The 10547-nt window shown below is 48.8% G+C and overlaps 1 protein-coding gene across 3 annotated transcripts; it reads right to left on the bottom strand.

The window, feature by feature from the left end:
* Window positions 1-81: 81 nt before the first annotated feature.
* MTHFR (methylenetetrahydrofolate reductase) lies at window positions 82-10412 on the bottom strand. Of its 3 annotated transcripts, none has more exons than XM_021547226.4 (12): window positions 7810-10412; window positions 7619-7705; window positions 6554-6792; window positions 6140-6250; window positions 5805-5998; window positions 5087-5337; window positions 4190-4324; window positions 3754-3934; window positions 3187-3369; window positions 1759-1860; window positions 1393-1512; window positions 82-904 (listed from the first exon to the last, which is right to left on the bottom strand). In XM_021547226.4, the coding sequence occupies exons 3-12, from the start codon at window positions 6780-6782 to the stop codon at window positions 707-709; spliced, it is 1704 nt and encodes a 567-aa protein (XP_021402901.3). In that variant the 5' UTR covers window positions 6783-6792; window positions 7619-7705; window positions 7810-10412; the 3' UTR covers window positions 82-706. The 3 variants fall into 3 exon arrangements, with proteins under 3 accessions (XP_021402901.3, XP_021402900.3, XP_021402898.3); XM_021547225.4 differs by lacking the exon at window positions 7619-7705 and having other exon boundaries at window positions 7810-8061; window positions 10317-10412; XM_021547223.4 differs by lacking the exon at window positions 7619-7705.
* Between the last annotated feature and the right edge of the window lie 135 nt (window positions 10413-10547).

Here is a 10547-nt window from a genome sequence, read left to right as displayed (position 1 = left end):
TAAAAGTTTTCCCTCGTGCCAGGTGATGAATTAGCAAACAACACAAGTCTCTGCTAGAGCATGACCTAGTAAAATAGACACTTCTATGCATGAATTTTATTGTATGTAATCTAGGAAATACTGTTATCCAGAATGGAAATTCCCATAACAGGAAATATAATACAAGGGAAAGAGTTAGGAATGAAACTTGAACCTTCTTCTGGAGTGAGTACAAAAGTGCTTGATGATGAACTGTGAAGAAATACATTTTAAGAGTGCAATATAAAAGCAATTTGACCTTCTTTTCCAGCTTGGTAACTGCTGATATAATCCCCTTGCACAGGTACAGCTGACAGGAGTGTTTCTGTTCCCTTGCCAGCATTTTTGGCACAGGAAAGTTACCAGAGGGGAAAGTCACCAGAATCCGTTTTCTGTTACTGTAATTAGCATAACCATGATTAGCAGCTCTTCATGCTGCAGACCATGGCCTTTGGGCTTAGTCTAGAGCCTCAGCTGAGAGGTTCAGGTAGTTCTGGCTGATGTTCAGTGAGAATGGCTCAGGGAGCCTTTGTGCTGGGGACACAAGAGCACAAAGTGTGGGTCACTTTGTGATCAGAGCACCGCCCCGGTCATGGTTTAGGAGTGTGTTCATTGTCAACACAGCAGCTGCTGCTTTCCCCGAAGTCAGTGGATGGGAGGAGGAAGTAGGAGATGAGAAGATGAATTTTCACTGCTGAGTTGGAGAGTTCAACAGCTCAAAAGTATCCTCCACAACCTGCCAGAGGCAGTTTTCTAGTGGGAAGTCATTGTCCACCAGGTTGACCAAGTAATAGTTGTCATGGATGTACTGGATGATCATGCGAGAGGGCGACTCCTCTTCATAGAGCTTGGCCCATTGCTCGATCCACAGCGCAAAGGCCTCGTCCTGCCACGGGAACAAAAAAATTGCCCGTTGTGAAACATCCTCATGTTACTTAAGTTAGGATAGCCAGTGTTACACATCGCTGGCCAGACTGTGGCTGGTTTCTTCACAGTAAAAACGGCAAGAGTTGAGCAAGGAGCCTTATGCTTTCCAGTCAGAGTAAAGTGCTCAGAGCTGAAAGGAGACACATTTGCAGTACAGTGGATGGCTCAATGCTGCCCCTGTGTGTGTAAGAGGGGAGGAAGAGCCACTCTCCAGCACTCCAAGGCCTGGTACAGTGACAGTAGCAGCTCTCAGTCCCGTTACTGGGTGCTTTGTGTCTGGCAACAGCTCTTGTTGGAGCTGAGGAAGCAGGAGGAGCAAGACCTGTACCTCTGCAAGTCAGTATAAACAGCCCCCAACTGTGAGGAGTGTCAGAGACTAAAACTAAACCAAACACTCTGAACTTCCAGGGCATCACAGCAACATTTTCAACAGAAGGTAGGACTCACCTTCCAGTAGAGGAAGCTTACAGGATCCACCACAGTGGGCTGGATGATCTCCCTTCCTGGGAAGATACCCCAGGTGACAGCATTGGGTTGCAGATCTGGAGCATTGGTGATATTCTGGCCCTGCCAAAGGAAGGAAAACCTTTCTGAAGCAACTGCTGGAGGAGGGACTGAGTTAGCTGGAAAAAGTGTATTTACCCTCTCCTTGTTTAGGGACCAGAAAGCTGCTGCACACCACAGGTGATGTGCTTTACTTTCCCTTCATCCCTTTCCTTTACTTCCCTTCATCAGCCCTCATGTCTGAATATTTGGTATTTGTCTCTCTCCCAAGGTGGTGAAAGTAAAGTGTCCTGTGAATAACGGCCTTACCTTGACATTAACAATATGGTAGTTCACTCTCAGCTCATACTTCTTCAGCACTTTGAGCAATGCCGTGACAATTTCACTGGAGGTGAAGAACTCCAGGTATGCCTGCAGGGAGGGATGGAGAAGGGGGAAGAGAATCAGAGCCTTAAATCACAACAGAACTGGACAAATACAGGTAAACAACAACATTTGTAGAGTCTAGTCTGCCTTGTAGGTTCATTCCCAGAAACACAAACTACAGAGGTTTGAGCAAAGTAAGTGAGCTAAGTGAAAAAATAATTGGGGAGAGCAGAGGGAACAGCCCAGGAAGCTACATGCTTCCTGTTTTACATCCACATAAGTAGACAAGCAGGACCAAACTCCAGAGTTACCACAACTGCTGCATAAGGAAGCAGTTATGTCAGAATGCTTGGAAAAAGCCCGAGCTTAAACTTTATTTTACAGCAGTGTCTTGCCAAGGCAGGCCAGCCTGGTGAGAGCAGAACTCTGGGGTCTCAGCTGGGCTCTCCCAAGCACCACTCCCTGTCCTCATCTTCTGTTCACAATTCTCCCCGTGTGCTTATACAACCAAATTCTGTGCTTGGCTGCTCCCAACAACTGCTTCCCCTCCCTCATTTCCTGGTAATTGCATGAGATGATGGATTTCCCTCACCTCAGGGGAATTTCTTCCTTTGAAAACATAAATGCATTTGCCATCTGCTGGTCTCTGGCTTTACTGGTTTGGATCCCTTTTGAACAAGGAAGCTTTGTCTTCCAGTATGAGCTACTTGCCTGGCATTTACCTTGATGGGATGTTCCAATCACAGCCATTAGACAAGGCTCTAGGGCCTGAAATGCCTGACAGGGGGAGACAGGCATGGCAGGCATGACTGTTTGCACGCCAGGGCAGGAACGTGACACTTGTCTAAACAGTACAGCACAGTGCATGGGCTGGGGGCAACTGTGGAGATCTCCGACATACAGAGGAAATTTTAAAATATCTTTTTATCACCATGAGATGCTGGGTAATAGAGAAACCACCAGATAGAGGTAAATGGGAATTTACCTCTTTTTTTGTGAAAATTTTGTGAAAAATCTGGGTGCTTTTTACATCACTGAATCAGATGCAGTGGGCAGGCACATGTATATATAAATTGTCACAGTCCTGCTCTAGAAATAAATTGCCAACAATTACTTGCTCAGAATAAAACCATGAAACTCTACAGATGTTCAATAGGTATTTTGAGGAGGGGGAAAATAGCTGTGAAGTCAGCCATAGAGGTGGTATTGTGGCTCCTAAGATACCAAAGGAGCTTTGCCTTATCTCACCAAGTGTGCAGTAAGATAGGTGTGTGCAGAAAGATTATGTGGAGGTAAGCCTGCAACCTCCCAGCCTAAGAGAGGCCAAACTAGGTCAAACTCTTCGCTGCCTAGCCCAGAGTACTACAGTACCTTTTGGAAAACATAACCTCCACTGGGCCCCCAGCCTACAATGGGGTCTGTGGATGGCTTGCCATTGATGTTTGGCTGGGAGTTGATGGTCAGGATTCCTCGTCTGTTGACTTTCTCCAGTTGGTCCTTCAGAAGGTTGGTTTCAGTAGCAAGAGGGTCGTCATTCCAAGGCATACAAGTGACCTACCATGAGGAGAAATGATGGCTCACAATGGATGTAACAACTCTTTGATTACCATCTGGGTGTTGAAGCAACTCAGCAGTGCCTTAATAGCCTCAAACACACCTGCTTCAGGAGAGAATTTCCAGGTTTGGTTCAAGGGTTATGCTCAACTGCAAGAATGACTGCTGAAATCAGTCAGTACTGGTCCTATCATACTGTAGCACCTTTCCTTTTATGCTGAGCCTTAACTCTGGCTGCTGGACCTCCTTCAACCAGTGTGCCAGGAAATCCTTTTGGACAGAGAACTGCCAATTCTTCTTCAGAAAAACAATGTGGTACCAGGAACAAGAGGAAACGTGCGCTATTGTTTGTGCCACACTGACCATCCTTTCCTGGCCTCTCACCTTGTACCCATTCCTGTTGGGTTCTCCAGTGATGTAACATGTGAACACCTCAAAGACACTTTCCTCACCAGTCAGTTCTTCTCCCCACATCTTCAGAAGCTCCTCACGGGGAGACTTGCTCTTCAGATAGAAGAGGTAATAGTCCTTCAGTTCCCCAAAAGCTGGAGAGGAAGAATTACCCCTGTAAGGGGAGAAGACACAGACTTGAAGTCACTGAGGAAAATGAGCTGATTTGGTGATGCAGGAAGACAGCCAACCAGCAAGAGAAGTATACAACAAAACCCACCTCGACACCAAAAGTTTCAACATCTTGGTGCTATTCACCTCACCCAAATCCAAGCAACGGGGGACCACTTTGTCACAAAGCTACCTCACGTGTGCCCAGGACATGAGGCTTTCCTACCACAGCTCTGCCTTACTGCACATGACAGCTTACCAGCGGCCATTGGGGAAGTCATCCCATTCTTGGGTTCGATAGATGTAACTCTTTGGCCTGGAGGCCCAGAAGATTGGCCGGACATCTTCAACTCTTCTCTTGGGGTGAGCGCTGACTGCCCAAGGCAGAGGCCGCCTGCAGGGGATGAGCAGATGTTAACACAGTTCCTCTGCTGACTTTCCATTAAAGGCTGGAAGCCTCTCCCATGGTGCAATTTGCCCCTGGGGAGAAATAACAGGGGCTGAGAAGAGTTCTGGTTGTCAAGAAGTATGACAGGGAACTCTTCTTCCTTTATGGAATATATTTCCTACTCAGTTCCCTCACCCTCAGTAGGGTCTATTTAATGTTAAGGTACAGGACAGACACCTAAAATTGGAAAAGGTAAGGGCAAAGCACTATGGGAAGCTACTTCACAGAAAAATAAAAAAACAGCTGTCAATTTTCCTTTGCTTCTTCCTGTCTGTGTTGAAGCCTGTGGACTCAGAGAGAAATCCACATTCCCTTTCTCAGCTGCAGAAAACCCTAGAAATCCACAGTGGGAGCATAGCCCTAACCAGTAAGGGGCTGTGATGAGCATCAAAAACATGCTTCTTCCAAGTGGCAGCTCTAAGCTCTGAGTTTAAGTCCCACAATGCCTACTTTAAAGCTACTTGACTAAAACAAATTCCTCCTTTGGCTGTCTCCTCTATTCCTCCCAGCTTTTGTTGGAGATCTGTGAACCAGCTTTTGTTGGAGATCTGGGGAAGGTGAACTACTAAATGCAAAAGGTGATAAAAGAAAAAAAAAAAAGGAAAAAAGGAGAGTAGAGGTATTGACCCATCCATTATTTGTACTTTCAGTGGATGGGATGGATGGACAGAAAAATGAAAGTAACAGAAGCCAACACATTCTGCTCACCTTGGGTCCTCATTCCATAGGCCCAGGCGCTTCAGGACTTCAGTGGTAGCCACCTCCCGATTGAGGGTGTAGAAGTGGAGCCCGTGCACCATTCCACTGTCCAGAAGCTCCCGGCACATGGACACTGCCAGCTCCACCCCATAGTTCCGGATAGCTGCATCGTTGTCCTTGATGGGTTCAATCACATCTTTGATTTCCTGAGGCACTTCCAGCTTAGAGAGCTTCACCAGCTGGCGCAGGGAGTGGTAACCCTGGATGAGGATGCAGATTACAATTTTTCCAAGACCCTTTTTTGCCATCCCAGTAACACGGGTACTTTATCTCGATTTTTGTGGCAGGAGATTTAGAACTGGGGCTCCTGGAATCAACTCCCAGGCCTCATCTCTAGGATGGCAACACAGTCCAGGTCATGCCACTTTAGGTGATTTCTCCCCACGTCCTTGCCTGAGCACAGCATACTGATAGTGATCTCAGGACTTGCAGGTCGTTGTCCTTTATATCCCTTTTTGCCATATGGGCACAAGAAACCTTTTCAGCTTGTTATTAGCTGCCTAAGAACTTAATCTGGCAAACCACCAACAGACTTACTACATTCAGCAGTCTCTCTTCCCTGAAATTTTGTGGAGGATATTTACAGACCTCTCTCAGGCCCTCACCCACAGATACCTAACATCCTAGATCCTTATTCCCTCCCTAAATCCAAATTGCTGGATTTCACCTGTATAGGGAAGATGCCAGGAATAATGGGGCAGGTAATGCCAATGGCTTGACAATCCTTCATGAACTTGAGAAATGTTTCTGATCGGAAGAAAAGCTGGCTAATGATGAAGTCTGCCCCAGCAAATACTTTCTCCTTCAGGTGCCTCAGGTCTGCCTCATAGCTCTCTGCTTCAGGATGACCCGTGGGGTAGCCTTTGGGGAGAAGGGGGAAAAAAATGAAAGATGTTGTCAGGACAACATGCAGAAATTAGGAAGTATCCAGTCTGATTGTACAGTCACAGCCCAGGTCCAGGATTTCCCTGTCTCAGCCACCCTGCAATAGAAGGCATTTACCTGCCACACAGATGTCGAAGTAATCATCAAATTCATTGCGAATATGCTTAACCAGATCAACAGCATAGTTGAAACCATCTTCTTCTTCCTCCCATTCCTCACCAACAGGATCTGAAAAGAGAACAAATCCACAGCTCTCTCTCCAACTGTTTGCTGAATTCAGATCTGCTAGTTCTGTAAAACCCTGGTATCGAAAGGAAGGCAGATGAACTCCCAAATCTGCAGATTTACCTATGGACTGGTTTTGTCTGCCCTGGAGCTGAAGGGACTGCTAACATAGGGCTCAGGTGAAACACAGTCTCAGCATTTAATTCCTGCAGAAGGAGCCCCTAAATCTTCTCTGGTTTTACTCTGGAAACAAACACAACAGCAACACAGCCTCTGCACTACACATCACAGGACAGAAGGATTCACCTCCACGCAGTGCCATGATGTTCTTCAACCCAAGCCGCTTGGCCTTCTGCAGATGCCCTGTGATGTCATCCTTGGTCTGGTGGCAGCATGTCATGTGCAGGATGGTCTCCAGGCCACAGTAGTTCACTGCAGTGTTAGCAATAATCATGGAAGAGGTTTCCTTGTCAGATCCTGGGTCCCCTGCAGGGTGCCATGTCACATCAATGAAGAGGGGACCACCTGCTCCCATGCGGTCAAACCTGTGGGATTTAAAGTTGTGTTAGCCTGTACCAGATAGCCAAATCCCCTCCCTGTACCTCAAGTAGCTTGCTCACTGCTAGAATGCCAGCAGCAGGCAGAGAGAGCTTGGATGACAGCAACAGGACAGACTACAGAAGTCTTGTTTAGAGTTTAGTAGGTGGCTGATGTAAATAAGGAAAGCCATCCTTGAAGGCTGTATGGGGAAGAGCTTACGATTTCACATAAAAGAGGCAATGGAGGTGTTGTCTGTACAACAGACTTTCTCCCTGCATGCTCAATAGACTGATACAGGTGACAGACAGCAGTGCAAATCCCATTCCTTCTGAGATAGGAGACTATGCTGCAGCCCTCTGCTGCCAGCTTGAACTGTAGAGGCCACAGGTCTTCCCTAACTTGTCTCTCTCCTGCTCCAAGGTAGAACAGGCCCTTCTGTTCAACATATGGCATTGGCTTATAGCAATCATAAAAAGAATTATGAAATACCGTCCATGGTGGCTCCTGGGGCTCCAGAATAACTCCTAGCTCTGCTGTGACCTATCAGCTTTCATTTAGCACTTAGATGTGGATACCTATGTCAGAGGCTAAAACTGTAGTACTGAGGCACAAACCATAGTGCCTGGATGAATATTGAAAGGAAATAGGAATCTGTTTCAGAGATTTTGCCACACTGTCCACCAAGGAATATTTTCTGCTTTTACTAGGTACTTTTCTGCCCCAGCATTGTGCTTCAGACTCAGAACATGACATTGAGGTTACTCCATCCTCCCAGGGCATGGGAGCGGGGAAACAACTTGGCCACTCAGTAATCCCACCGTGACACTTAACTCTTCAGGGCCTCCAAGGAAGACAAGTTACTTGGTGTCCATTACCCTCCTCAGCAGGAAAGCACAGCCCCATTACCTGCTTCGTGACCTGGAAGGGGAGACAGCATGGGGCAGAGCCTGCCTCGTTAGCTATTTCCCTGCCCTCCACCACAGATACTTCCCCTCTCCCCTTTCCAACCCTGCAGCGCCCACCTGGAGATGAGATTGACAGCAGCATTGGCTGTGCGTGGAGGGAAGAACTCCAGGGAGAACCACTTGTCTCCAGCATCCTGCCGGCGGCGCATCTTCTCCCGCAGCCGCTCGTGGCGGTCAGCGTCGAGGACGGGGGTGGAGCAGCGCGAGTTGTCCTTGGAGCTCTCGCTTCCGCTGCTGCTGCCGCCATCAGACCTGGAGCTGGAGCTGGCACTGCAGGTATGCTGGGTCTCATTAACCATGGTGAGAGCTCTGGAGAGGGGAGCAGAAAGAGTATGATCGCTACATGGGTCTCTGCACCGAGCAGGTACTGCTGGGGTAAGCAGCAGATGATTAAAGAAACCTATGTCAAGACCCAACATTCATCGCCATCAGTCCCTTTTGCCAGCTTTCACTGTAAGCTGTAGTGGGAAATCTGGTGAAAACACAAGAAAAAGCATATGTTTAGATAGTGCTGATAGTGACTGTGGCCTTGGGCTGGGCATGCCAGCAGATATTTTTTTGTCTACTGCAGCTGCTTCTTGGACTGTATCCATCCTCAGAGTTTCCACCCTGTTTGTTCCCAAAAGGCAGCACTGCTTTACAGTGTAGGCAGGAAAGTCAGTGCTAGTGGGGCAGATACTCAAGAATGCACAAACTATTGCTTTGTCAGAAACAAAGTACAGAATCCCCTCTGACCAGGCCATCCCCACAAACTGTCCTTTTTTTTCTTTGCTGGCTTCACACCTGCATTTCCAACCATTAGCCTTGTCCACAAGACACACCATTTCCACAGACAATTGTCCCCTAAGCCAGTCCCATTCCAGACACTCAACTCTTTACCAGGCACACTGTTCCCTTTTTCAACAATTGTGGCTGTTTGGAAACAAGGCCACCAGAGACCATCCTCATCTCACTGTCTTGCAACAAGATCAGCTGTGTTTCCTTGGCGTTCAGAGAGCAAAACAGCACTGCAGGTCAGGGGTACAAGCAGGCTTAGGATGCCCAACTCCACTTAGCTCTGCAAAATGTCACATCCTGTGCTTTTAAAATGAGGTACTGAATACAGACAGTTATGGAAGAGCTACCACTAAATTTAGATCTGTGTTGCTTCAGTACCTGCCAAAACTTAAAATTGTCACTGGGAAGCAGCATGTTGTCCAAGCATTACATAACTTTGGAGCCTGTTTTGGAGGAAGCAGTTGCGTGAACCACCACACTCTCAGTCCTTATCATAAGGTCTGTGGGTTTAGTTCAGCCAAGAAGACTTTGAACTCATCTTCTATTGTTTACACTTGAGTTGCCAATCAAGCAAAACCCTTTGAGAGAAAGTCTACTTTTACCACCTGAGGAACCTTTCCAGCTGGCAGGAGATGTGAGAAAAAACCGCAGGCCTTCTGTTCCAAGAGGAATTGGGAGCCTTAGACCTGTTGTATACCAACACAGCAGCTGCAGTAAAATTCAGCAGCACAGGCCTACTGACAAGTGAAGCAAACCCAAGTGGGTGCACAGTCACAGCCCTGACTAAACTCAGAGGAATCTGCCTGACATCCACATGTACTAATCTGGGAGAATTAATCCCCAAGCACACGTTGGTGATCAAGCTAGCGGCTCACAATCACGTGCTGTCAACTCCCAATACCGCATTCCTAGCAAGCACGGCACAGCCCTGTAGGCAAATCAAAGGAGCTTTGTTTTCTGATTTGAGATTTTAACACCCATCACATGGAAAAAGGGTTCATGTATAAAGACAATCTCTATAAAATGAGACTGGCTGTTGAGGAAAGGGCCTTACCTTACGAGCAATATCAAATCATGAAGACATGAAAAAGGCAAACTTAGATTTTTGTCTACAGGCAGCATTTGGAACAATTTCCTTACCATGATATGCATCACAGATTTGTTGGCAGATGCTTCTATTATTATTGCAAAGAGAAAAAAGATAAGCCTAAACAACAAGAACAGCAGCAAAGTAAGACGATTTATAACGCCTGTCAACACTCCTGCTCCTGTCTTTGTCACATTGCAGAGCTCAAAGATCCGTGGCTCAGCACCTTTCTGATGGCTCACCATGGATGTACCTGCTGTGTTTTTATGATGCTGGTGGTATTCAAACTCCTCCCAGCCCTGAGCTGACACCGACACACAGAGCGTGGAGTCTGCATTCCCCTAAGCTCAGTTTTACCCTCGCTACACTCGGCTGCAGCAGATGCACGCTTCTCACAGGGTGCACACAGGGCGCCCGGGGCCCGTGGCTGCATCCACCGCCGGAACAGCTGATGGGGCAGCGGCTCGGCCACGCGACGGGCCGGAGACAGCCTGGCAGCCCCGGAAGAAGGCGAGGAGCAGCACCTGCGGTCCCTAGTGCCGGCGAGCGGGTCGGAGCCAGGCAGGTCACTGCAGCTCGATCGCGCCTTCACCTCAGCTAACCCCGCCAGGCCCGGAGCAGCCGGCACACAGACGCGCCGGCAGCGATCCCCGGCGCCGGGGCAGCCACAGCATCCCCGTCCCCGCCCCGCTCCGCTCACCTGCGGCCGCTGCCCGCGCCGCCCGCCCGCCGCACTTTAAAGGCGGCCGCGGCCGGGCGGGGCACGTGTGACCCTGCGGCTGCCCTCACCCGACATGGCGCCGCGGGGCGGGGCGGCGGCGCCGGGAGCGGCCGAGGGGGCGCGGCCAGAGCGGGCCGAGGGGGCGGCACCGGCGGGGGCGGCACCGGCGGGGCCGCGGCAGCGCTGCGGGCGAGGCCGGGCCGGGTGTGG

Source organism: Lonchura striata, chromosome 21, assembly GCF_050655825.1.
Source record: "Lonchura striata isolate lonStrDom1 chromosome 21, ASM5065582v1, whole genome shotgun sequence".
Classification (NCBI taxonomy): domain Eukaryota; kingdom Metazoa; phylum Chordata; class Aves; order Passeriformes; family Estrildidae; genus Lonchura; species Lonchura striata.
This window is presented reverse-complemented; position numbering and strand designations above follow the sequence as displayed.

Bases quoted from the DNA above. Each gene is read 5' to 3' on its own strand.
- MTHFR (XM_021547223.4), bottom strand. From the start codon at position 8,171: ATGTTGGGTCTTGACATAGGTTTCTTTAATCATCTGCTGCTTACCCCA. The intron at 6,251-6,553 runs GTGAATCCTTCT...TTCTCTTTTCAG, and splicing joins CATCATGGCACTGCGTGGAG to ATCCTGTTGGTGAGGAATGG. The intron at 3,370-3,753 runs GTGAGAGGCCAG...TCCTCATGGTAG, and splicing joins CCAACAGGAATGGGTACAAG to GTCACTTGTATGCCTTGGAA.